The sequence below is a fragment of the Tauraco erythrolophus genome, chromosome Z (assembly GCF_009769465.1).
Source record: "Tauraco erythrolophus isolate bTauEry1 chromosome Z, bTauEry1.pri, whole genome shotgun sequence".
Taxonomy (NCBI): Eukaryota; Metazoa; Chordata; class Aves; order Musophagiformes; family Musophagidae; genus Tauraco; species Tauraco erythrolophus.
The window spans coordinates 58573132-58599174 of record NC_141496.1 but is presented as its reverse complement, the minus strand read 5'-3'; the positions used below and the strand labels follow the sequence as shown (position 1 = coordinate 58599174).

At 40.8% G+C, this 26043-nt stretch overlaps 1 protein-coding gene across 1 annotated transcript in view; it reads left to right on the top strand.

Annotated features, from left to right (window-relative positions):
• The window catches only part of CAMK4 (calcium/calmodulin dependent protein kinase IV), a 191962-nt gene that overhangs the window by 105627 nt on the left and 60292 nt on the right, over window positions 1-26043 (top strand). The window contains exon 5 of the mRNA XM_086629667.1: window positions 19889-19961. Coding sequence (XP_086485793.1) covers window positions 19889-19961 — 73 coding nt within the window. The remainder of the gene's footprint in view (window positions 1-19888; window positions 19962-26043) is intronic.

Below are 26043 nucleotides of genomic sequence, written 5' to 3'. Positions count from 1 at the left end.
ATCTGTACTTAGCAGCAATTATGGGGTTTGAGTTCTCAGATTGATCTTTCCCAAGAATTGTACGCTTCATCCAGTAGTTTGGCTAGGACGAGCTCTCTGGCATTGCCTAGGGAGAAGGGAGGCTGTCGAGTCACTTACTAGAATTGCGGTGCCCTCTTGTGATGCTATGAATGAGCTCTAGTACTGCGGAGTTCTGACTTGAGCATCCCCCTTTTCTCCATATACAACAGAACTGGAAACTTTGGCAACACAGTCCTCTCTGATCTGTGATTTGGAAAAAAAAAAACAACTAATGAAACAAAAAACATGAAAAGCTCTTTTCAGCTGTTAAGCTAGCAATAGGAGTATTATTTCACTCTTCAACCTTAAACCAAAAATAATTTAGTTGAAATATGCAGCCAGGATGTTTTGCACTAGTCACTCCAATTAAGCATTAGCTGTCATTTTCCTCTCTTTCAGCTGGGCTGAAGGATTAACACTTGGCATTGTGCTTTACAGTGGCTGCTGTCTGAGTTTAGTACGGGTAAATTTAGCTGTCTGCCTTAGGGCAGACTTCCCCTCTCATGTTTAATCTTTTCAATCTATAAATCTTTTTGTCATGCATGAAGGAAACATCCTGACTTACAGAGAGGCCTTGTGCACTCTTTCCTCTGTGCTTGCATGATTCCCATCCCAGCAGAAAGCAAAACGACCCTGGAAAATCTCCTGCTCAGCAGTGAGGTTGTGTCAGATGTGGAGGGAGAGCTTTGACCTTGTCTTGAGATCCACCCTATGGCTGCCCTTGAGACAAGACACCATACAGAAAGCATGTGGGTAAGCAGGACCCCGGTGCAGCCGGAGACCAGCCCAAAGATTGGGGTGACCTTATGTGCGTGACGCACTGCTACGTGACTTTGTAAACTGCTGTCCATATACGGACAGCAAAGCAAGTGTTGTGCTCTAGAGGAGTTACTCTTATGCCTCTTTCAGATTAGCTGTCAGCAAATGATATGACTAGATTAGTTACACAAACGCATCTGCTCTCCTTACAGTAAACATCTTCCTTGCCATTACTGCTAATTCTGCAGTAATATACTGGTACCTTTTTTTTTCAGCTGTTGTATTTGCTTTGGTTTTCTGCCATTCTAGGTGTCCATTCTTCTTTTGAATAGCATTTGAGTTGTGGATGAGTGAAGTTCTTTCACGTAGACATTCTCCTTATCATGAAGATGATTTTATAAATACTCAAGATCTCATTAGTTTTCTAAAATCCTGTTAGCATCGTTGATGTGCTGCTGGTTTGTGGTGGTGCAGAACCCCCTCCTCCTGGGCCACTTGGTGCTCAGTGTCATTCGCTTCCTTTTCTGGGCCACACACAAACCTGGGATGAGTTGGGTGTGGATGGCAAAATGCTGTGGACCAGAGCGTTAAGGCACCCCGTCAAAGTACCAGGCCCCTGCTTTCCCTATCACTTGACCTGGTACATCTGTACCTGGATTGCAGCCCAGAAAGAGTGATAGGAGAAACTGCAAAATCAGTAAGCTGGGGGCCTGTGCAACTGATGGAAAATATCAGAATATTTCACCATCTGAGTTGAGCTTAAGTGGAAAAGGACATTACAAAAGTCAATTAGTTGGACTCTATAAATAGCGATTCTGAGCGAGACCCTTTGAGGTCTCCTGGATGGCAGTGGGCTGTGACCAGCATCTCCCCTCAGCTGGGACACCTCTCAGATACCAACTCCACAGACCATCTGCTGACAATGCTGATGGAAGGCCGAGGTGAGTCATCCTCCTTCAGTGTCAAGTATTGACCGTTGAGGAACATCAATGTGCATTGTGAGTGTTTACTCTAAAGTCAAGAGGGAGATGTTACCTATAGGGTAGCCTCTTCCATCCACCTCTCTACCTACATGTGTGTCTGAATATACACATTTGCCTTCATGAGTGTGGGTGTCTATATTTCACTGGATCCAAATATTTCTACCTGTCTGCCTGCTTTATGTTTTGTACATAAGTACATATATATTTTTTGATGTAGGATACCTTATAGTATGTTAATATGAATCTTGTCATTCTCGAATCTGTAATTAAGTTGCTGTTTTAATTATAACATATCCTACTGAATCGTCTTGTTAATGTTTCAATTGCTTAATCATTAAGTGTTGCTAAAATTCAACCTTTGATTTACCTCATACCATTAATAAATATTGAATTGACTAATTTAGTGGACTAATTTAGTGGACTGATTTAGTGGCCTTCTACGACAAAGCTACAGCGCTGGTTGACGTGGGTAAAGCAACGGATGTCGTTTTCCTGGACTTGTGCAAGGCATTTGACACTGTCTCACATGACCTCCTTGTCTCTAAAATGGAGAGACACGGATTTGACAGATGGACCACTCGGTGGATAAAGAACTGGCTGGATGGTCGCACTCAAAGAGTTGTGGTCAATGGTGCGATGTCTACATGGAGACCAGTGTCAAGCAGTGTTCCTCAGGGGTCTGTTCTGGGTCCAGTGCTGTTCAACATCTTTGTCAGCGACATGGATGACGGCATTGAGTGCACCCTCAGTAAGTTTGCCGATGACACCAAGTTGTGTGGTGCTGTGGACTCACTTGAGGGAAGAGATGCCATCCAGAGGGACCTTGATAGGCTTGAGAAATGGGCCAGTGCTAACTGCATGGGATTCAACAAGTCAAAATGCAAGGTCCTTCACCTGGGTCGGACCAATCCTAGGCACAAACACAAACTGGGCACAGAGTGGGTTGAGAGTAGCCCTGAAGGGAAGGATTTAGTGGTTTTTATAGATGAGAAGCTCAACATGAGCCGGCAGTGCGCTCATGTGGCCCAGAAGGCCAACCGCATCCTGGGATGTATCAAGAGAAGCATGGTCAGTAGGTCAAGAGAGGTGATTCTCCTCCTCTACTCTGCTCTTGTGAGACCCCATCTCGAATACTGCATCCAGTTCTGGTGCCCCCACCATAAGAGAGACATAGATTTGTTGGAGCGTGTTCAGAGGAGGGCCACAAAGATGATCCAGGGGCTGGATGATCCTGTCCTCTGCTACGAGGACAGGTTGTTGGAGCTGGGATTGTTCAGCCTTGAAAAGAGAAGACTTCGGGGGGACCTAATAGCTGCCTTCCAATACCTGAAGGGAACTTACAGGAAGGCTGGGAGGGACTTTTTACAAGAGTGTCCACTGATAGGACAAGGGGAAATGGGTTTAAGTTGAAGGAGAACAGATTTAGATTAGATTTTAGGAAGAAATTCTTCAGTATAAGACTGGTAAGACTTTGGAATAAATTGCCCAGAGAGGTTGTGGATGCCCCCTCTCTGGAAGTGTTCAAGGCCAGGTTGGACGGAGCCTTGAGTAGCCTGTTCTAGTTGAGAGGCGTCCCTGCCCATGACAGGGAGGTTGGATTAGATGATCTCTAAGGTCCCTTCCAGCCTATGCCATTCTATGATTCTATGATTCTATGAATTGCTGCTAAATCATAACCGTGGTAAAACATTCCATCCACGACATGGTTTCATGCTACTCTGTCGTGGTTTTAGGATAAAAAGAAAACAAGGCCACATCTTAAAATCAACACCTCTCCATCCCCCTTGCCTCTTCTCTTCCCGGCTCTACCTCCTCCCCACAGCGGCGCAGGGGGACAGGGAATGGGGGAGTGCAGGTCAGTTCATTCCATGTTGTTACTGCCGCTTCTCTTAAAGGAGGAGGAGTCCTTACACCCTTTTTCTCTTGCTCCAGTGGAAACCCTACTCACAAGGAAAAATCCACAGACTTCTCCAGAGTGAGTCCTATCCGCAGGCGGCGACCCTTCCCCAACAGATTGCTCAGGTGCAGGCTTTACCACAGTCACGGATTCTTAGGGAGTTGTTGCCACTCGCTCTGGCGTGGGTCTTCATATAGGCCTTGCATGTGTCTCCATACAGACTTTAAATGCATAAATGTGCCTCGACCTGTGCCCATGATTCACAACAGTCTCAGGCTTAGGCATCTCCTTTAACAAAACACCTCCCCATCAGCAGGAGTCATCCCACAGACTCTATATATGTACCATACTCAGGCTCTGGCATCTCTTCTCGACGTGGGTTTTCCACGGACTCTAGATGCGTAGTTCTGGGTAATAAAATTATTCAATTCCTTCACCATATTTCATATTTCTGTCAAATCATCCAACTTATTGCTTAAACGAGCTTTCATTATGACAATTTTTCAGTTGTGTTACCCAAAAGGAGATAAATTCAAACAAAAGCATCAGTTACACATCTGAGTTAATATAGCTGAGATTGAATTGGTTTGGGTTGTATTTTTAAAAAGAAATCTGTTTCCCAGATTTCTCCATAAATCACATTGTAGATCATACCCTGACATACAATACTGCACCATCTCAAATATGACAAATATTACTCTACCCTAAATTGGAGAAGTTTGTGTAAATTAGAATATTTATTGCCAGTTTGCATGATGGTTTTTGCCAATGCAGTAAGTGAGCGGTGACAAAGAGCTTTTGAAGTAAGACAGACTAATGGACAACTTGACCAACTGATACTCTAGTTCTTTCCAGATGCCATGTCTCCAGCCCAGCGCTGGCACATATGTCTTAAACAAGAGGAGCGTTTGGCCCTCCTCTTTCACTCATGCATGTTTAAAACAGACATGCATGGCTGAAGTGCATTTAAACCAGCAGAGTTTTGAAAGAGTCCTGAGGGATGACCCTCTGGTATGGCTCTGAGCGCCCCAGTAGCGATGTGCCCAACAGCACATGGCCATGTTTCTCATGCTGCTGCGATACTGAGGGCAGGCTCCCATCACACTGGTCCTCACCTGGGCAGGAGCTGTGCTGAAAAACAAAACCCCAAAATCAGCACAGCTGTTCCAATGCGTGGTAAGGTGATCACTGTAACATTTGAAAAGTTTGTAAAGGACCATGTTTCCGCTGCACTTGTAGACAGGAGATTTCAGGACTGGGAGCAAAGCGACAGGCAAAGGTCAATTTTCATCCTTGTTTTGCGCCTTCCTTCTCACCTTGTCTTATGAAGAGCTTTGCAGCTGTAGTTCACAGACCATAGACACATCTTTTACATGAGAATTTTGAGTGATGGAAAGACATAATGAAATTTGGGTATATTAGGTTTTTGGATGACATCATATTATGCATACAGAATAAGGTGATAAACCTTATATGGATACTTTTAAAAGGCAGATTTATCATCAGAAAGCTCTCCATTCAGCTCTTCTCCACCTAACAGGAGAAAGCTAGAGACAGAGTTGATGAAGTTAACCCTCTAGGTGCTTTCAGACAGATGAGACTGAATTTGAGCTCAAATAAATGGAATCAAACATTTTAATATGAATTGAAGATCACAGTGGAAAAAAAGTTTAAATGCAGTGACTGTAAGGAAATCTAGAATGAATTGACACCACAAAAATCGATGTAGATTTCCTGGGAAAAAATAGATCTGATTTATATAGGCAAGTTGTTTGTCAAACTAATTGTTTTTTAAACACATTTTTATTAATAATCAGTAAACCTTAGATGGTTCAAAGATTTGATTAGATAAGTAAGCAGTGGCCTCACTTTTTTCTGTTAACCCCTTCAATTATTGCCTCTTCAATTTTCTTTATAGTTCTTCCCTTTTAGAATAATGATGATTCTTCTTAAGCTTAGTTCAGTTATATTTTTCTCTTGCCTCTTCCTTTTGCCCTCTGTCCCTTCATTCTTTACTTAAATGTAATTTCTTTGTTCTGTTAACTTTGACTTTCTTTTCCATTGCATGGTGTGTTTCATCAGATTCTTGGTGACTTGGTTGATCTGGCTTTGCTTTCAACAATTAATCTCTCTATTTTTACAGGTGGTAACAGCTCTTGCAGAACAGCGAAGTCTGATATCTGTCTTTTATGGGCTAACTTTTTTTGAAGTTATTCTTTTCCATTCAGATTTTATTAATATCTCTTGCCTTTCAGCTGAATCATCACCGATATATCACTTTCCAAATATTAATTTCAGCAAAACAGTCAACTCTACTTTGACTTCATTTTAGTCAGAATATCTGCAGATTAACAAGAATAGTTTTTGTTAGACTTTGGTTTTTCAGCTTCAAATGATGTCAATTTCCTTGTCTGTACTTTGGCATCTTGACCACAAATGCCTGTTTCTTCCTTCATCATCTTATTCAGTGCACCAAACATTGTCTAAAAATACCGCTTACAGCTAACAGTCTCTTACCTCACTTCCATTTCAGATTTCGTATAATTTCCTCTGAAATATAGATTCAAGCTGATACTGTCTTCTTTTATGGAGTGTACAAGCGTACATTAACAAAAATATTAATTGCTTGTTCTGAAGGACTTACCTTTTTAAGAGATGTGGGAATGATTACCTCTTATGGACAGTATTTCCTGAAGCCTTACCAAGCTTCAGGCATACCTGCTTGTTTCTGCTTATGGAAATTAGAATTGCTAAGTCAAGAAATTAATCAGTCACTAAAGTGGGGGTCTTTTATAAACTAGCAGCAAAGTAGCATCTTTTATTTGTTTCTGAGATCCAGTCTCCTTATGTGGAGGCAGTCTGTCTTCTGAACAGGGGTCAGAGCAATCCTTTGGACTCTATTTCACATAAGCAAGTTACAGTCACTCAGGACTTGCAAAAAAAAAAAAAAAAGTAGTAGTCTGACTTGATTACAGCAACTACGCCCTATTCTCTGAGAGCAGAAGACAACACACAAATTAACTCCGTTTAAAAGTGCTCCTTGAGGTCGTAATAGCTCATTTAGTGTCTCTCGATTTCAGCTGCAGTAAAGATAAAACCCAGCAATTTAAGAATAAAGTGGTGTGTGATAATGTTAATTTCTAGCCTTTCCGGTGTAATTTGGTACTTCCTTACTCTATAGAGTTGTAATAATGCCTGTACGCTTTTTTTGTGGTCAGCGACTTATTTTCTGTCACTGGACAGGATGACTCTTAAGTCAGTATCTGTTGTCTAGAATATTCTCTTCAAGATGAGGGGTACAATGATTTTTTTGTAAAAAGTAGCATAGAATACTACTTATGGTGTGGTCAATATATGCACTTAGAATTAGGTGAAACCACATGCCAGAGGGAACACACTTACAGCTTTGTAAATGGCTGAACGACTCAAGCAATCATGATGGTGCAGTTGTGATACTGGCTTCCTGCCACTCTCTGCCTGTGAGCTGATGTGGCATCAAAGCTCACCCTGTTCTTAACTCCACTGTGGAAGGCTTTTCACTTAAAATATTTTCATTTAAAATGCCCTCTTGCCTTTTGTTGTTATTGCTCGAGATACTTTGCAGGAATCGTTAGCATGAGTACATCCTAGTATGTTGCTACATACATACAGCCTGTATGTTGCTAGCCCACTCTGGGAACTGGGCAAGCCTTTTGGAGGCAGGACACGCCAGTGCCTGTGAAGCTCTTTAGGTTATTAGGTATTGTTAATGCTGAGACTTCTTGTGATTAGAGCATCTCTGGCACACGTATTACATGTGTTCTGCCGCAGCCTCACCGGTGTAGTATAGACGTGCGTGGTCTGGATGCCAGACGAACTAGGAGGGATATATCTCTTAAATTAAATAGGAAGCTGATCAAGCCTTAGCTAATTTCCTTAATTATTAACAAATCAATCTTTCATATTTGTTTGAAATGCAGGGAGGTTTTAACAGCTCTGTGCAGGTGACAAGTTGAGGTATATACACCTACAGCCTATATAGCTGTAGCCTGCATATATGAATACAGGAAGTCTCTGATTGACCCAAAAGCTAATGACGTGTCTTCTATGCCTTGATTCAACACCTCTCCTGAATTTATAAGATCACTTAGGATGTGAATGCTTTGTGCGTTTAGTTTCTCATTGCTTTTTCTATGTACATTATGACAAGAGTATAAAAGGAAGCCAAAGTGTTTTAGGAAGAAGTACAGTCGTCCTAAATATTCGGAGCACTAAAATGCTTGTCCTAAATGATAATTAAGTTGATTTTTTGATGACAGCCTGAAAAGCAAATAATTTTCAGATAATGTGCTTCTCAGTTCAATGATAAACTTTAGCCACTGGAGTAAGGAATGTATCACAATTCCATGCACTGTAAGAAGTGACAAGACCACTAAAGGAGGACTGGAACAACTGAAGCTGAAATAATCCTGAACTGAATAATGATGATGTGAGTACTCTTGTGAATTGGGTCATAGAGGGATATAAGCACAACATGTATTATGCAAGCAGTGCCTAGTTTCAGAATTTGATGGCCCTTTCAGTCCTTTTGGGGAGTAAGTGATGTGCCAGAGTGAGCTCCCAGGCAATGTGTTTAAAACATCATGGCAGCTACAGCTGTGCTGGTTTGGCATAGCGGACTGGAGCAAGCAGGTTGTCAGCCTGACCTCAGGCAGTATCCTTCAACTATCCTTGGGGTTTAGGGTGTTGGATTTTGTTTCTTAAACACTTCTGTAGACTTCTTATGGAGGCTATTCCAGTGGCTCTCCAGCCTGGTAATTTGATTCGGCTTCAATATTAGGAAAAACTTTCTCCAATTTTGGCCAAAATCTGTTTGCCTTGTCTGCAGCAGGTAGAGAGAAGGTGATTACTTAATTCTTTATAGCGAACTCTTATGCAGTGGAGGACTGGGGAAAACTATATATTCACAGTCCCTGCAATCTTTTGTCCCCAGTTGTGTTTTCTGTGTCTCAACTACTGTCCGTTGAACTCCCTCCACATTCCCACATCTTTTTTATAACATGGTGGCCTTAGGTAGACAAAGAAATCCAATGGAAGCCTCAGCAGTTCATGGCAGGGTGGTTTCATCAGAGCCTTCAGTGCTGCTCTTTCTCCCTGCCCAGGCCACTGCCTCCTTTGCAAGATGCCAGTTATCCTTGCCTTGTCCCATCCCTGTTGCTCTCCAGACAGGAGCTGCCAAATAAGTCAGTTTGTGGCCTTGCCTCACACAGTCAGTTACAAAGAAACTTTTGTTTGAGAGAGAAGTTTAAGCTGCTAGTTCATGAGTGCTGTGGTTTCACAACCTCTAGAAACAGAGGCTATTGTTTTCAAAAACATCTACTGAAATTAAACTCCTAATAGACGAACCTGACTTTTAGAAAAGGGTGGGCACTAAACTGTACTTACTAATTTCACTGCAGATGCCTGGGTGATTGCTGCTTCTCAAGGTATGACATTTATTTAGTCTTACCCAGGCTTTTAACGTATAATTCCTGATTTTCCTACAAGATTTTTCTAGTTCTGTGCATGCTATAGAAACACTGAGTAGGAAGTAGAAAGTTAAAGAGGGGAAAACAAACCCTAGTATGCGATATAAGAAATCTGCAGACTTTCTGTAAATTCTCCTGCATGCCACATGTATCAGAAACTGCCTCTTACTTAATAACGATGGAGGGAAAATATTTTTCCTGAATGACTGCAATGCTGCATTTAATTTCTTAACAAGATATTGAAGAAAAGCGTCTAGTTTGTTTGACTTGGAGTCAGATCCAAACCCAGTTCTGTACTCCCCATTATCCTCCTTCAGATCATGGGCAGGCAGTCTGAGTCATCAGTGACAGTAACAGCTAGTCTGCACTGAATTATGAAAATAGTGGTAAAATAAGGTAGAATCAGCAAACGGCATCAGAGCTATTTTTTTATATTTGTTACTCTGCAGTACTGTAGTATGGAAAATACAGAGATATTTAGAGAGGTATCTTGCTTTTTAACTAAACAAATGCGTCAAAGCACAAGAAATTGGAATCACCTCAGTAAAGGTGAGATCTTTCACCCAACTGATCTGTGAATCCTTCATTGAGAAAGTGTTCCTTGTGGAAACCTTTTTGCTGCTGACTAGAGTGATGTCATTTTCTTTTCCTGTTTCTGCTAATTTTCGATCTCGCTTTACCTTGTAGAAACCTTTTAATTTCATTTTAATGATATATAATAATTTACTTAGGAATTAAGAGAATATGTACAGAGGAAATCTCCAAGACAACCAAATAATTTTAGATAAATTCACATGTATTATATAGAATCCAATATTTAAAAAAATTGTTGGCACACACTGGCATTGGAACAGATCTTGTATTTATGTAGGCCAGTGTCTTGCCTGAGACTGTACATGATGCAACAGAATGCAGCCCACAGGCAGGATGGGATACAAGAGTTTTGGGTCAAAGCCAACTAGAGGCAGAATGAAAATGACCCTAAAACCAGTGATGGTTTTTTTGGTATTGCAATATTTATAAAGAATGATCTAAAAACCAAATACAGACGTAGCATGAAGAAAGAAGGAGAAATATTTTTGGGAACTAATAAAGTAATAAAAAAATTTATTTACTGTTTTGTATGGCTAAATAGATTTAGCAGACCTTTTGCAAGCTACATGGTATGTTTCTAGATTCACCTAATACTGAAATGCAACCAACTCCACAGTGTGGAGAAAGAGTATTTGTAGTAGCAATATTAAATGATGGCTAAAAATTGCAAATCTTAGAGTAACTATTTAGATTGATTAGCATAAAACCAAGTGCACTTACCAGTCTGAGGTAAGGGTAGCAAGAAGCATGCTTTACCTGCTCAGATTTCAGGCAAGGCTGGAGGTTGGTAGGGTGACCTGTGTGGGAGGGAAGCAGGGAAGAAAAGCTAAGAACAGGAGAACTGGTCCATTTAGAGTGTGTGGGAGGAAAAAATAAGTTTGTTAAAGTGGGTAAAATTTAAAATTTCCTTGATCACAAGGAGTCAAAAGAACAGCTTGCATTTAAAATTGCAGGAATAGTAGTTGCACTGGTTTCCCATACGCAAGAAAAAGAAAAGAGAAAGAGACTTTGGTTTCACGGTCGAGGACCTGGTAAAGTACATTTGGTTCCTCTTCTGTGTTGCTTCTTCCACCCACTGGTGCTCTCAATTACAAGTTTCAGGAGTTGCCACAGTGCAAGGCTTGGTGTGGCTCTGTGGGCTGCGCTGCCCGAGGAAGGGTGTGCAACTCTTCTTCAGTCTTAAATGTGGGGTCTCACTGACAACAGCCAGTGCTGACTGAGAATTTAAGGTATTGGCCCCTCTCACATGAAGAGCTGTGTGCCATTGGTGACTATCCCAGTCTGGCATCCTCTGGTATTGTATGAGTCCTCTGCTTGTTCAAAGTGGGTTGCTGGGTGGTTTTGATTCCTTTTTTACCACTGCAGCTGTGCAAGCACTGTTTCTTTTGCTGGATTTGAAAAGATCTGGCCCTCAGTTTTGTTATTCATTGAAAAATCAAACCTGAAGCCCTAGTCCTTTCCTTCTGTGATGAAATGTTCATTCGTTTGTATTTGTTGGAGATTGATTGTTTCCACTTGTTGCCTAACATGCTTGTCATTAGTCCCCAGATACATGTATTCCAGTCAACTGTAAAATTGTATATCAATATAATTTTAATACTACTCTGAAAATTGATTTTAAAATGACACATTGGGATTCCCCATCTCCTTCCTCATTGATTTTCAGATCAAATGTGTTTAGTTTAGCAGGACTGCGCTCTTCCTTTTATTTTTTCCTACCAGTAACAAAGTTTCTGCAGAGCAAGTGTGGCCACTACCAACCTCCCTTTACTGTGATATCGCACTGCTTTCAGTGGCTTTATACAGATGTACTGAATGAAAGCATAGTACCAAGTCCTTATAAGAGTGTCCCAAAAAGAGTAAAATCCAGTGTATGATCTTCCCAGATTATACTGCAGGCTGCAGAGGTATGGTGAATGCTGGTAAGAAGTTATGCATCTGCTGATTTAGACTCTGATGGAGATATGCATAATGGAAACATTTTAAGCAACATAGCAAGCGTTGTACTTCTGTGGTAGAGAAAGGCTATGCTGAAAACCATCTGCAAAACTAAAGGATTTATATTGCAAGAAAACTTGCAGTACGCAGAGGGAACGGTGTCACGGATGAGTGTTTAGATAAAAGTGCGATTTAGCAAATTCAGTGGCAAGGTTCACCCTGTTACTTACTACATGGAGGAAACTTATAGAGGTAAAATCAAGTTAGAATCTATTTGAAATTATTTACCCAGGGACTGAAGATGGAAAAGATAAGGGAGACCTTCCCATTGAGTCACGAGGTTCAGAATGTACACTCTTGCTTTCTAACCGCCTTCTGAGAAAGGAGTCTAGGTGCGTCTGGATCCACTCTTAATCCCAGACTTGGTCAACAGTTTATGGATAAAGGATTATATGTGTTTATAGCTAAAGGATTATATGTGCATACCCGATTCTCTATGTCATTTAGCTAAGATTTCAAAGTTTCATAATTTTTATTCCCAATTCATTTATCTTCCATCTGGGCATCCAGTGTTAGTTCGTGCCAAAGTTCGAGCCTTAGGTTTCCTGAAGCAGATTCTCAGATGTCAGATTCCAGGAAAAATAATTTAATAATTGAGTGGTACGGCAGCTGGGTCAGCTCGAGCTGGGTCTTCTCAGAGAAAAGCCAACTCGAACAAAGAAATCCCTGGGTAATTATACCCATACAGACTATTCATCCACCCCTCACGCAATGGTTTGGTCCAGTCATAATATCTGGGTCTGGGGTCTTCTTATTCCTCATTGGATTCCTTCATTGTCTTTCAGACAGGTCATTATCTTGTCTAATTGCAGCTGCTGTTGATGGCTGTAGCCTTGAAGCCTCCGTATCTTCTGATTTTCGCTGGCTCTGGGAGCCCTGTTTTGGCTGAGTAGGTACATGTTCAGTAAATCTTAAGTGGAAATTTACAGCTTGAGGCCTAAAGCTTCAGCAAATCTAGCTGCTCGTGCTAGGTAAGCTAAGCAAACAGTATGCTAATTCACACAATATTATAACTCTAAGTGATTTATTTTATTTAAAATTTGCTTATTTAAGCTAAACAACTGATATCTCTTAAGATTGAGAAGCATCCCTGCTAAAGGGGAGAGTTGCCTGGCGTGCAGTCCAGTTGCCATCCAGGGAGAATCCAAATGGGGCTTATCCAGCGATCTGTCATTGGTAACAGATCTTGTCACTTCGAGGAGAGCCCTTGCAATGCGCCCCTGCTAAAGGGGAGATCATCGCCGTGCAGCCACGCTGCCCAGCAGGGAGACCTCCAAGGTGGCTCTCTCAGGCTGCCATGTTTCGGGATAAAGTGGTTGGGTCAGAGTCAAATTACATACGATGAGAGAGATATGCACGAGGCTCCTTACACCCGCAACTGACCGGTGTTCACTGTGGTGGGCGGTGTGATTCTAAGGCTGGTTTTGCTTAGTGAGCAAAACTCACTAAATTTTTTGTAGCTCCGTTACCTGACAGCAGAAGGCTTTTCCACCTCTGAGCTTCAGCAGCAGCCGAGAGACATTAGCATTGCTTTGGTGGGCTGGTGGTGGGCTCTGCCGGGCGACTGGACCCTGCAGTCACACCAGGGTGCGTCTCAGCACTGTAGAGCACAAGGCTGTTCCCAAAGGGCATCTCCACCTCCAGCAGCAGTGGGAAGGAGGAGTGGGAAGAAATGCTTCTCTGCTTCTCTTTGTAAAGGAAAGAGGATTTGTCTCAACTACGTTTGCATGTGCTTGGAAAGACAAGATTAAATTGGGTGGTGTTTTAGGAGACTTATAGCTTGGTGTCCATCAGCTCTGTTAGATGTGCGTCTCGCCATGTACAAGTGTAAACAACTGAGTCAGCATATTTCAATAAATGTGTACATGCAATCGTGAAAAAGTGATTCTATGCAAACGTTGTTAGAATATGACAACGTTTATTTCATCAGCTTGCATTTTTACTTGCTCTAAAATGTCATTTTCAATTCAACACGCTGCCTTGAATTTCCTGGATGTTCGTGACACCAAATTCAGTGTTTTTCCAAGCTTTTTTTGTCTTTGACTTTAAGCATTTCTGTATCCCTTCTTCTGGATTCCCTGCTGTCTTCCTCACAATTTTTCTCTTCAGCACTCTTTTAGCCTGCCTGGATCTTCTTTTGCAGATCAAAGAGAGTATTTAATTTATTCCTTATTGTTGCTGTTTCTGTCTTTCTGTCCTCTCAAGGAACGTTTAATCTATCTTCATCCATGCTTTTGTTAAAGATCATTCTGTAAACTAGGTATAAATAATTGTTATTGCTTCTATAATAACAAAGTAAGACATTTGTGCAGTTTTCCTTCCCATTAGGGAAAAAAGGGCAATAAGTCATTGTTAATCTGCAAGCTGAAATTGAAAAATCCTTGTAAAGAAGCTTCATTGGTCTCAGGTAGGAGTGTTGTTATAATAAAGCAAACTGGCACACCTACCATTTATCTTACGTAAACTATCGCAGGGAGGATGCGAAAAATAGATATGCAAATGACTCTCCAGCATTATTACAGGACTCACACTACAGGATAATCTTCTTTCAGTACTCTTTTATATGATGTCTAATAGCCGGGTTTTAGTTTTAAACAGAGTGCCCTTAGAAATAAATTTTCATCTTTAGCATGAAGTATGTCTTTTCATTTATTGCTGTTACAGAAGATTAGGTTTTCTACTTGCTAGGTTATTATTAATTAAGAATAAGGTTTCTATTCTCAATAAGTTTGGATTCTAGACTTGTGAAAAACTAGAGCATTAACTGCTTGTGACATAAGCTGTAATTGTCTTGCCAGTGCGTGTTATTCACATGTAACATCAGCGGATGAGTCATGTGCATTGCACAATGATTCTACAGTTGTTTTTTATCGCTCTCCTGAAACATGGGCCCACACTTCATCACATTTATTTACCGTAAAGTGTAAATTCACAATGGCTTCAACATCAGTGTCTGTGTGCTGCTTCTGTTATGTGCTTAATGTAAATAATTAGAGGAGTATCTTATTCTTACCAACACATGATTGGCTAAGTCAGGGTGAGCTGGTCTTCTGCATGCTGTGGTCAAGAGGGCAGTCCTGAACATCTGTTTGATCTCTCTTGTTTCCAGCAGTCAGGTAATCGGTGATTTTCTTTCCTGCATTGGTCCAGCATTGACTCGTCTAAGCTAAGAACCTCATCTTTTCTTTGAATTTGTTGAGTGGAGGAAAATACAAAGAAGTTGGCTACATTTAAGATATGTTTGTGTGGGTTTTTTTGTTTCCCCAGCTTTATCTCTTTGAAAAAGAAGGGATGGTCAAGAGAGGTGATTCTCCTCCTCTACTCTGCTCTTGTGAGACCCCATCTCAAATACTGCGTCCAGTTCTGGTGTCCCCACCATAAGAGAGACATAGGTCTGTTGGAGCGTGTTCAGAGGAGGACCACAAAGATGATCCAGGGGCTGGAGCACCTCTGCTACAAGGACAGGTTGCGGGAGCTGGGATTGTTCAACCTTGAAAAGAGAAGACTTCAGGGGGACCTAATAGCTGCCTTCCAATACCTGAAGGGAACTTACAGGAAGGCTGGGAGGGACTTTTTACAAGAGCGTCCACTGATAGGACAAGGGGAAATGGGTTTAAGTTGAAGGAGAACAGATTTAGATTAGATTTTAGGAAGAAATTCTTCAGTACAAGATTGGTAAGACTTTGGAATAAATTGCCCAGAGAAGTTGTGGATGCCCCCTCCCTGGAGGTGTTCACGGCCAAGTTGGACAGAGCCTTGAGTAGCCTGGTCTAGTTGAGAGGCGTCCCTGCCCATGACAGGGAGGTTGGATTAGATGATCTCTAAGGTCCCTTCCAGCCTATGCCATTCTATGATTCTATGATTCTATGAAATACTGGGTTACCATACTGTAAAATTAGAAATATGCTGGATGAAGGGAGAAACATAAATTGAATTGTAACTGTATTGCCAGGTATTTCTCTGATCTTAGTCCGAAAATCAGAGAATTTCAAATCCTGTTGAAACTGTAAAATTTTCCATCTCACGCATTTCTGAGGTCAGGTACACAACGTCATCCTGCAGCTGTTGGGCTCAAGACATGGGCAGGGTGGTCCATTCCCAGTCTTGTGGTTTAGGCCAATCTGGCAACTAAACTCCACACAGCCACTCTCTCACTCCTTCCCCAGTGAAGTGCAAAGGAGAAAAATACAACAAAAGGACTGAGGGTCGAGACAAGAACAGAGAAGGAGCACCCACCAACCATGGTCCCGGGCAAAACAGACTCCGCTTTCTTAAAGCAAAGCAATTTATTATAAACAGTTACTTAAAAGAACAAAAACAAAACCAGTTGCTTGAGAGGATAAAAAGAAACAAAGCCAGATCTTAAAAACAACAACTCCCCCCCTTTTCTTTTCTTCCCGGCTCTACCTTCTCCCCCAGCGGCACAAGGGGAAAGGGGATGGGGGAGTGCAGGTTAGTTCATCCCATGTTGTTACTGTTGCTTCTTTTCTTAAAGGAGGAGGAGTCCTTACACCCTTTTTCCCTTGCTCCAGTGGATCCCCTACTCACAAGGAAAAATCCACAGACTTCTCCAGAGTCCTACCTGCAGGATGCAATCCTTCCCCATCGGATTGGTCCAGAGCGTGCTTTACCGCAGTCATGGATTCTTAGGGAGTTGTTGCCACTTGCTCCGGCGTGCATGCGTCGTCACACAGACTTTAGATGTGTCTCTACCTTGTCGTGCATCACATTCTCCACGACCGTCCTCAGGCTCAGGCATCTCTTCTCCAACGTGAACGTCTCCACGGGCTGCGAGTGGGTCTCTGCTCCACCAAGTCTGTCCTGGCTGCAGGGGGGCCTCTGCCGTCTTGCCACCAGTTGCAGCTGAAAGTTAGCTCTGGCACACCTTGTCTGGTTCCATCTTCACTGACCGGGTGTCTGTGTGGCCGTTTCTCTCAGATCTCAGTCCTCTCTGGGTGAACTCAGCCCAGTGGGCACCCTGGGAGAGGGGAGCTCCCTGAGTTCCCCAAGCGGCTCCACCACCGCCATCCTCGGTGGGTGGCACCGGCCTGGCGCAAGCAGCCGCCCGGCTGGGAGCCGAGAAGCAGGGGAGTGCCCTCCTCTCTTCTCTCCTCATTCCTGGGCAAAGCACCTTTTCCGGTTCCTTTGTCCCGACTTAAATAGGGCAATTCGCAGAGGTGCAGATTGGCTCAAGCCCAAGGGGGATGGGAGTCCGATCTGGTGGCCAAAACCGGGTCTGACCCGCTTCCAAAACCAGGGAAGTCACAGGGAGCGAATCCCCTCTCCTGCCACCAGAATCCCTTTGCATCATCCCATCACACCCAAGGAACCTATGCCTGAGCAATGGTGGAGTTAAACCCAGCGCACTCCTGAGAGCTCCGCCTATGTGCAGCACTTCCCCGGGAGCAGCCCTGTGATGCCTTTCCTTTTCCTGTGGTTCATTGTGGAGTACATTCCAAAATCCATGGCAATTTGAAAGCAGAGGGTCAAACTAGCACAGCAGACTTTTTGAGTTTACTACTTTGTGACCAAATTTGAAATTTTGTTCTGATCTCCTGTGTCCTACTAAAGACTGTAAGCTTAACAGAATGATTATGTGAATGTCTTTAATATATAGAATCCTGCTAGCAAGTTACCACTCAAAATATCACCAGGAAAGGAAGAAGGTGGGATGGGGGCGAGGTCTGTATTCTCAGAAGTGTGAATGCTACAGTCAGGAACCTGCTGGCTGACACTAAATATTTTATTTGAATTAGAAAGGAGGAGGAAGCCAAACCAGTATATTTGGGGGAGCAAAGACCCAAGAAAGAGGGTAACTGGGGCTCAGGTCTCACCATGTAATCTACCAGAGGCTACCAGATAATTCAGCCTGAAATAGCTAAGGAAGAATCTTAATTTCAAGCACAATAAAGCACTTTATTTTTGTAACCTCCTTCCTAAACCTGAGGCTATAAGCTGAACATAATGTCTCATTGAGTAAACTTTGCTTTGTTTTTCCCTGATAGCGTTAGGTTCAAGTAAAGCTCTCTCTCATGGTTTAAACAGGTGACCAAAGCAGGGGAAGGCCTGGAGACACAAAAACGCAAAGGAAATAAAGCAGTGCATATGGGATGGTAGCTGAAGGGCTGCCAGAAAAAACAGCTTCTAGAAATAAGGCCAAATAATTATGCAGCCAAGGAACCACAGTGAAATAGAAGGGCTCCTGCTTGAGAGGGATTGCTTGCTGTTACCACTGCCACATAATAGATTTAGTAATCTGTAAACACAATGCATGTTGAGGTGAAGTAATTGCAGCTGGTTAGGAGTATCTCCATACAGACTATTGTCCACTGCACGATGCTTGTTACATCAGTTTCTGGTGGATTATTGTCTTTGCATTTTTTCTTATTGCACTTAATCTTCTAATGACTATGTAGTAATGCTTTCCATATGTACATTAGTCAACACCTTTCCTGTCAGGTTTTGTAAAGGCATAAGGAGTTGCGATAGCTCAATATGAGTCTGTTAATTCAGAGAAAAGAAGTGAAGTGAGAAAAAGATACTGCAAAACAGGGGAAGTGGGGAGAAAGAAGTATAGCCTTCTTGCCACAAGCAGAGTGTCTTTCTAGACCCTGAAGCCAAAGGTCTTTCCAGCAACTTTTGACTTCAGATGTTACGGACTTCTTGCTCTCCTGCTTCATGGGGATTTTAGGGCATTGTTTTGTAAAACTAGCTTGTGCGCTTGCAAGAGATCATGTTATAAAATGTCTCATAGACACCACAGGTTCTGTTTCTAGACAACACCTGTCTATGTTTTCTTGGGCTTTCAAAAATGAATATGGTAAAAAATCAAAACTTCAAAGATCTGTCCTTTAAGGTAACTCTCTAAGGGACAATTATTGTGGTTCACAAATACTGTGTGTGGTTAAATACAATAGTAAAAAGATGGTTAATGTCTTAAACGGAGCATTAGTACATGTTAATGATAGATTCTCCTTTTATTAACTTCTTGCATGACATTGTGCATATCTCTTATCTTCTGTTGGCTCTCTTTAACTGAACTGCGCATTTATATAATGTTTCATGCTGTAATGGCAGTTCTTGGACAACATGTGATACAAACCCCAGACCCTCTGACACTGCTGGTGTTCTTCTAAAAGAGTTGCAGTAGCACAGATGGGCTTTGGGAGGCCAACCCAGAAATTTGCATTAACACTTGCCACCCTTTCTATTCAGCATAGCATACAACATGTTGAAATACACCACTTCAGAATATTACCTTAACACAGATTTCTTACTTAATGTTTTTATCATGGTAAAGTTCTAGGGAGATAACATTATTAAAGAAGAAAGTTGAGCTTTTCTCTTTTTTTAGAAGACCAAACTGATGTAAAAGCAAAGGGAGAAAGAAAAACAAATTTGCAGGATCTTCAGAACTCATAAATATTGCTGAACTCGCCATAAGCTGCACATAGTCAGCACATTTACAAAATCAAGCTATTATGTGTCATTTATACAAAATAAACATAGCATAGTAGCTATTTACATTAAGAAGAAGAAGAAAAAAGTAGTTTTAGTTTTAATGAAACCGTGTTTCTTTGACTGCAGAGCCCTTGATTTTTTACTGTTGGGGGAAAAAAAGACAATTGTTAAGCCCGTAATACTTGAGGGATAATTTGAAGCTAATAAATTTTTACACCAACACTTTTTCTTGAATAATTCAGATCTATGTGTGCTGGGTGGGGTGGGAGTAGGGAAGTTAAGTTAAATAGAAAAGTGAAAAAGCAGTTCCTAAAGGATACTTAGTTTTGTCTGAGTAATTCAGATTCCCTGAATTTTAGAAAATTCCAAAACCTTTCAACTGAGTGTGTATATATTAGAGCTTCTTACCTGGTTGATATTTTATCTCCACTTTTTCATTTAACTGAGAATCAAAAGTAACCTAAGTTGCAAAAGGACTGTCTTCTATTTTTTAGGGGCACTCCAGAGTCCTGGTCATATTTAAATTTGATTATTTTCTAACTCAGTTTTGGAAAGAAACTTTTGCCTGCATGATTACTTACTTTAATGCATAATCCTGAACACAATGTCTCTTGTTACTTTTTCTGTAGGATTGTGGAAAAGGGTTACTACAGTGAACGAGATGCGGCTGATGCTGTTAAACAAATCCTGGAAGCGGTTGCTGTGAGTATTATCTAGCATCAATATACTCAGCACCTAATCTTTCACCTATAATGGCTCAATAAATACTTACATGTGAAAGAAGCAGAGTTCACTGGAGGCAGTCCACACGAGTTCCCTCCTATAATTAACTTTGTATTGATTTTTTTTAAGGTAGTGGCACTTTGAAGGGCCAGAAGTGACTTTGAATGGCAGTCAGCAATACATATAATGCTCTAAGAAATCATCTGTTACAGTGGAGTGCGTGCTCTGTCCAATCTCAAAAACCTGTGGAGTTCAGCACTGATTGTTTTATTCCCTAAAGTAATTTGAAATCACTGGCACTTGTGTAGTCTCGCACTCATTTTTTGTGGAGTATGGCACAGTAATTTATTTGGAACCTGAAACAAAGGAGAGTTCATTACTTTTCCTCTCAACTTAAAAGGATAATAGATTGGCTGAACATGTTAGCTGTTGTGAAGAGTTACAAGAATTTGAGTCAGAGACTCCTACAGAATGTTGCCGTGAATTTGCAGTTGTTGCCTGAAGAAAACCCATCACAGTTTTGGCCACTGTGCAGGAGCGTTTATACCAACAAGGCTCATTGCAAGGAAGTGTGGGAAAGAGGATAGTGTAGGTTACAATATATCTAACCAAAAATCAATTCTCACTGCTCTTCATATTGCACATACATACACAGAATGACAGTAATTTTGAGAAAGATCAGAATAAAGTTTGGTGCTAGTAGTTTGTGCAGATCCTAATGTACCTTCTTCCTCTATGTTTTGTGTGAGTTTCAAACGTTTGAATTTTTCTACAACTATTTCATGTTCTATCGCTTAGAGAAAGGTACAAAGTTTTTTGAGACAAGAAGATGAAGGCTTCTAGGGGCTACATGCAGTATTTCTGTACATTATCCGTACTTCTCAGTCACTTGTAGCTCTTCCATCTGATTTCACGCCAGATGTTCACCAAACCAGCAATCAGATGCTGGGAAAGTACGTAAGAAATTAGTTTGTCAAATGTCTAGTCAATATGCTAGCACTGATGGCTTCCACTGCGGAAGGGATGGGACATGTTGGATGAGAAAACAGTCCAGTTAGGACACTCGGAGCATTTTGGACAAATAGTAATATAGAGGCAATTTTACTTTGTAAAACTAAGATGTTAGCAAGGTCTCAGGAGAGATAGATGCTAAAGATTTTGCCTTCTGCTGTGCCTGGCAGTCTGACTTCAGAGTCAACAGGACATATTTTGGATTTTATCCAGTGGCGTTGTGTGATTGCAGCAGATGTTAGAGGTGAAGCAGCCAGGTAGAAGGAAGACTGCAAAGATCTTGGAGCAGACATAAGTGCTTAGAGGTGTGCAAATAGTGCAGATGGGACATGAGGGACTTTGGGTGTGTTTTTCCAGCCTGTTAGACTTTTCAAACAAAAACCAACTGTTGATCACATGGGAAAAAGAGAAGTCAGCCTGAAGGGCTCTTTTGAAGGATGGTAGTGGTGAGGCAGGATCTTTACAGATCGTCCCCAGAGATGCAGTGTCAAAAGAACTGTCCTCAAGAAAGGACTGTTGCTGATGAATGACCTCTGTGGAAGGTACCTAGAGGTGAGCAAAAGTCAATGTGGTTACAACAGTAATCCAGTTATTCAAAAGGAACTGGCCAAGTTGGCCATATTTACCTTGAATGTTAACAGGATACTCCAGTGTGAAAAACTCCTATAAATCATGGTTTGGTATTATTTGTAAGCCAAATTCCCCCTAAATAAGATGTGAGAACTGGTGTTAACTGCAGTAACCAGACACACTGAAAGACCATCATGTTCACTTCATGCTTTCTGAATGATCTGATGCTTACTGAGTCACTCTCATCCAAAGTAATCTAAATTACGTATTTAAGTTTAGTGCGCAGCATAATGCATTTGTATAAACTTCCTAAAATTGGGTCAAATTACTATTTTATGACCAATTTTTTTTTCTAATCGAAGCGCCCCAGTTAAGATGGTTCTACATTATTTATCATTCTTTTGCAAAAATGATGATTAAGTTTTGCTGGAAGAAGTTTTTTTGTCAGAAGCTGTTTCAGCTCTTTATTTTAAAGACCAAGAACCAGATGAAGATCTTCAGCTTTTATGAATTGTAATATCTTGGCTGAAATCAATGGAACAATGATGTACAAAAGCTAAAAAGCTGATCTTTTATGAGCACACAGTAATTTGGATTTTTGTAGATCTTTGTGCTAGTTGTCTTGCTAGGATGAATATTGACTTTTGCTCTTACAGCTGACACTTAGCATCTAAGCCAAAGCTGGGAAAGCTGTGGAAGTGGCAGTTCCCAACTTGGGATCTTTGCAGGCCACTGTGGTAGATTGGTAGACTTGACAGAATGGCATTTGTGAGCAGAAAGGGAATTATTGTTAGAAACTGGAAAATAACTGCTGCAGCAGAGTAATCTTTCCAGAACAAAAGGAAATACATCCATAGGTACATTAATACCAAATAATTGTACAATTCCCTCAACAGACCATGCCAACGAATACCCTCCAGGCACCAGGAAGGCAATTTGATCTCTGCAATTTTTAGAAATTTCTCTTAGCAGGAGAAGCATTCAGCCTTCCCTTTGCAGAACTCTCTTGAACTAGTCCATCTACTTGTTTTATAAATCACTTGTTAAGGGATGTTACTGTAGTAATGGATCTGTCCTCACAGTGGACCATTGACATGAGGTGTTATGTCTTCATTTAGCAAAGGTTTTTTTGAAACACTTCTAAAGGATTTAATCAAAAGTGTAAAGTGGGATTTTAAAAGTGTTTTTGTTCAATTTCCTTTGAAATTATTAAACCAAATGGATTAATATTCTAAAAAAAAAAATAATCTCATAAAGCTTCTAGATATATCTGTTTTTGTAATATCTGAGGACCTGTAAGCTTAGCTCTAACTGGCTTACCAAGAATCAAGCAAGCAGTCAGAGTAGCACACAGAAAATGAATGTTAATCTTCCAGGTCACAAACTAGCAAAAATATCAGACATCTGTCCTCCCAAGAACACAATAAATAATAAAACCAGTATTATTTCAAAGACCACCACATCCATTTTGCCCTTTTTGATGATTTTTTTTTCTGCTGGTTACATCTGATCTGGTGTTCCTGGTCCATGACTGTATTTGCTCTTAGTGGGAACAAATTACTTTTTTTGTCTCTCTTTCACACCTTCATGTTTTCCATTATTCTTCCATTGTTCTTCAAGCTGGGAGATAGCTTCATTCGTAAGATAAAAGGCTTGTACAAAACTAGGGCAAACCAGTGTTCATCTTTTTAGCTCTTTTGCTGCACTGTTCAGAACAGGTAGGGAGGTTTTGTTGCTACCCGACATGTCAGAACAGGATGAATTACGTTCCTGAGAGAGGATGCATTTGAAGGCAATCTCTCTTGGCACATCATCGTCCTTTCCCTCCTTCTGAGAGGATCAGTTGTCTGCAGTGTGGTTTTCTTGCATACTTATTCTGGTAGCAGTTTTTCTATTTTGTGTAATGAATTAATTTCTGCACGCAGATATCCTGAGGCCAGATCTTCATTGCCTGACTCGCAGAATGAGTTATTGATGTTACGGAACTAAAATAATCCTTGAAATATTAGTCAGAAAAAGACACACACTGTTTTTGTAAGAGACATTAGGGTAGAGACATTTTTTTTTAATATGTATTTTCAAAATCTTGTATTTGTCAGTAAAAATAAACTGTGTTTCTTCTTGCCTACTCTATTTTAGTGTGAAAGTGATAGGTTTCTGCTTGCGGGTTAAATTACTCTTTTCATTATATTTAAATTTGAAATTATTTTTAACAGTTTATTTTTTGTAATTAGCGTAGTTACTAGCATACCTTCTACACGTAGTTTTGAACTCATCCAGCAATCTCTAGGTTAATTTCCCATCATGTATTATAATAGGTTGTTTTCTTATGACTGGCCGTTATCTTGTCTAGGTAGGAACATTTTCATGAAGCTATATGTGAGACTCCGTCCGTTTTTATTTCTATTTTTTTATTTCATTTTTCTGCCACTTCAAGCTTCATTGTATGCCTGCACTTCTATTCAGTTGCTTGTCAGCTTAAATTCACAGGGAGCACGCTGAATTCTCAACTGTGATTGCAAAGACTGAGGGCACTTTGCCACTTGCAGGTTTGAGAGGGAAAATCTAGATTAAAGGTTTCCGTTCATTTCAGTGAACTTTGATCTATCCAATAATGAGCTGTGGGATAGTAGGTAAGAACTGACTGTGAACGTGCAGCTTGCAAGTATTTTTTAAAGACACTGGTGTGTCTAACAATTAAAGCTTGGACCAAATGAGGTAATCAGACTTTTAAAGACTTGCTGAGACCCAAGAGAATTGGTTAAAATATTTGGGGGTTTTGTGATTCAAAGAAAAGCAGATATTAGATAACAATTAAGAAAAGGTTTCCGTTTTTTCTCTATGGTCATTGAGTTAGTGCTTGCTGGAGATAGAGGTAACCAATGGATTTCAGTTTTAGCCGCCAGCTACAAGGTGAACTTAACCAAGGTGTAAACATCACAGAATTCTGAAATTTTGCAGGCACATGTGTTGTATTATGAAAATATACTTAGGCAGGCCTAGAAAGGCACACTGTTAAGAAGAGTAAGTGTATTGAGAAAAATAGGGAAGAAACTTGAGGCTCAGTTCTGTAGAAAATAAATTCTACAAAAGAGAATGGCAGGGATGTCTAGGTATTACAACACAGGATAAAGACTGGTGTAAAATAGCAACAATATTTGGGAATACTAGAGGAGTAAAAGGAGGAATCTTATGCACGATTGTAGATATTGAAAAACATTGACTTCCTCTCTTTAGAAGATTTTGCAAAATATTTCCGTTTTAATAGAGGAGATGTTTGCACCTTCATATCTCTCCCCATTCCTTGATGAATCCTGAGTGTTTTCCATTCTCCTTCTCGCATTAGGGAGTAGTTTTCTGAGCCTGTTCCTGTCATAAGTGTTGCTCAGGGTACAGTTAGGAGGAAACAGCAGTTATTCTGATCTGAAGCTACCAAAACCTAGCAATCTCTGTTTTTCTGGTAGGGAAGGAAGGGGAAATGTAAAATTTTATCAAATTTTCAGAATGTTTGCTCGACAGCGGTATTTCAGTATCTTGCAGATTTAGGCCAGATTCAGCGTGTTCGTTGAGCATGCAGTTGTTACTGAAAGGATCAATGCTTGATACTGTCAGACAAGAAGGAATTTGCTGCTGCAGCTGCAATTCTGTGCTAAGGATTATGATGTCATATTGTGTTCCCTGACAGCATGGTCTGCTTTTGCCATTCTCTTTCTAACCTGCCAATAGAAAAAGGAAGAAAAGCACAGAGATTGCTGGTTTTCAGATTTAACACTTGCACTACGGCACACTCTTAATTTTGGGAAATTTGCATGGCAACATTTTTGAACACTAAATTGGAAAGAGGCACAGCCACTATCTGCAGTTAAAAGCCCTGTTTGCAATGTAATTGGGGAAATATCTAGTGAGGACACTTGTATTTGTTCTCTGTTTTAGAAAAAAAAAAAAGACTGTCAATATGCAGGAGAAATTGTGTGTTACTTTTATGGTAATTCATGCCCAGAAAAACACAGTATAGAAAACCTAGATGCTGAATCAGTTTTCTTTCTTCGTGCTAATTCTTCAGCTATTTCCTGTCACTGAGGTTGCGTGGACCACTGTTAGCCTTAAGCTTGCTTGGGAGTTAAGGATTGCCCGTAGAAGCTGAACTTGAACCTTCAGGGAGATGTGATGTTGATACCCGTGTCCCTGAGCTTGGAGTAGTTCAGAGCAGTTAGTGCTGGTGGTCCAAGATGTTCAAGAGCTGTCCTGTTCATTCTGATTTTTGTATCTCAGCAAATCTTGGGGTGTTTGATGCCCTTTTATAATGGATGAAACACAAACATGACGTCCTTAGTATACCTTTTCTTTATAAGATTATCAGTTATAATATCCTGGAAAACTGACTGTGTGGATATATTATTCCACCTGCCAGATTTCTCCCTATATATTATTTGTTGGTTTTTGTTTGGTTTACACTTTGTCATATAGTGTGTTGGGTGGT